Source organism: Rhea americana, unplaced genomic scaffold (assembly GCF_003343005.1).
Source record: "Rhea americana isolate MKP2758 unplaced genomic scaffold, rheAme1 scaffold_1932, whole genome shotgun sequence".
NCBI lineage: Eukaryota > Metazoa > Chordata > Aves > Rheiformes > Rheidae > Rhea > Rhea americana.
The window spans coordinates 1-1078 of NW_028186075.1; the positions used below are offsets into that span (position 1 = coordinate 1).

Sequence of the window (1078 nt, forward strand, 5' to 3'; positions counted from 1 at the left end):
TCATCTCCATCTCCATCCCTTCACCCAATCATCTCCATCCCTCCACCCAACCATCTCCATCTCCATCCCTCACCCAATCATCTCCATCTCCATCCCTCCACCCAACCATCTCCATCCCTCTACCCAATCATCTCCATCTCCATCCCTCCACCCATCTCCGTCTGCATCCCTCCACGTCCCCTGTGCCGGCACCTACCCGGTGCGGGCGAAGTTGCCCCAGTAGCGCATGATCCTCCGGCTGAGCTGCTCCTCCTCGGCCGTGTAGTTGAGGCTGGGGTCGAGGGGCTGCCCGAAGATGAACTCRATCTCGTAGCCGTGGGGCACCCCCATCCAGGGCGGCCAAAGCATGTTGGAGGCCCGGTGGTCGAAGAGGTAGGCGAAGACGGTGCCGCCCCGCTCGGCCCAGCGCAGGGCGAAGTGCATCAGGGGACACACCACGTTGTGGTCGCCCACGATGTCGTCCAGCGCCTCGCGGTTCTTCACGGGGTTGTCCTGGTCCAGCCAGTCCGTGTACTGCAGCACCACGGCCTCRGCCGCCAGCTCGTTGGCGTGGGGCACCCCGAGGCGCACGCCGCCCAGGAACTCCTCCCGGCTGATGAGGCTCTCGTTGTCCTTGCTGAAACCCGGCGCCCCGTACACCAAGAAGTAGGTGCCCTCGTCCTGCACGGCCCCCAGCATCACCTGGGCTTCGGGGCGACCTCCGGCGCTCAGCAGCGCCTCGGGGGTGTCGGCGAGGAAGTCCCCGTCCACCACGGGCACGAAGGCGAAGCGGAAGATGCCTTGGTGGGGCAGCACCGACCACTCCTTGTCGATGAGCTCCTGGGGCTCCTTGGCCCGCAGGCAACCCAGCAGCTCCGTGTCGTTGCCGCCGCTGCAGCCCACCAGCTTGGCCAGCAGCGCGGCCCGCCGGCGGCCCTCGGCGGCCCCCACCGTGGCCCAGGGCCCGTTGGGCGAGCCGCTCTGCAGCACGGCGCGCCGGAAGAGGGGCCGGCTGGCGGGCGACAGCAGATGCATGCCCACGGAGGCGGCGCCGGCGCTCTCGCCGAAGATGGTGACGGCGCCGGCGTCGCCGCCGAAG

At 68.4% G+C, this 1078-nt stretch overlaps 1 protein-coding gene across 1 annotated transcript; it reads right to left on the reverse strand.

The window, feature by feature from the left end:
* Nucleotides 1-192: 192 nt before the first annotated feature.
* LOC146597028 (acetylcholinesterase-like) lies at nt 193-1074 on the reverse strand (the record flags this gene model as incomplete). The annotated part of the gene is made up of 1 exon (XM_085302880.1): nt 193-1074. A coding segment is annotated over one exon (882 nt), but the record flags the coding sequence as incomplete, so codon positions are not given.
* Between the last annotated feature and the right edge of the window lie 4 nt (nt 1075-1078).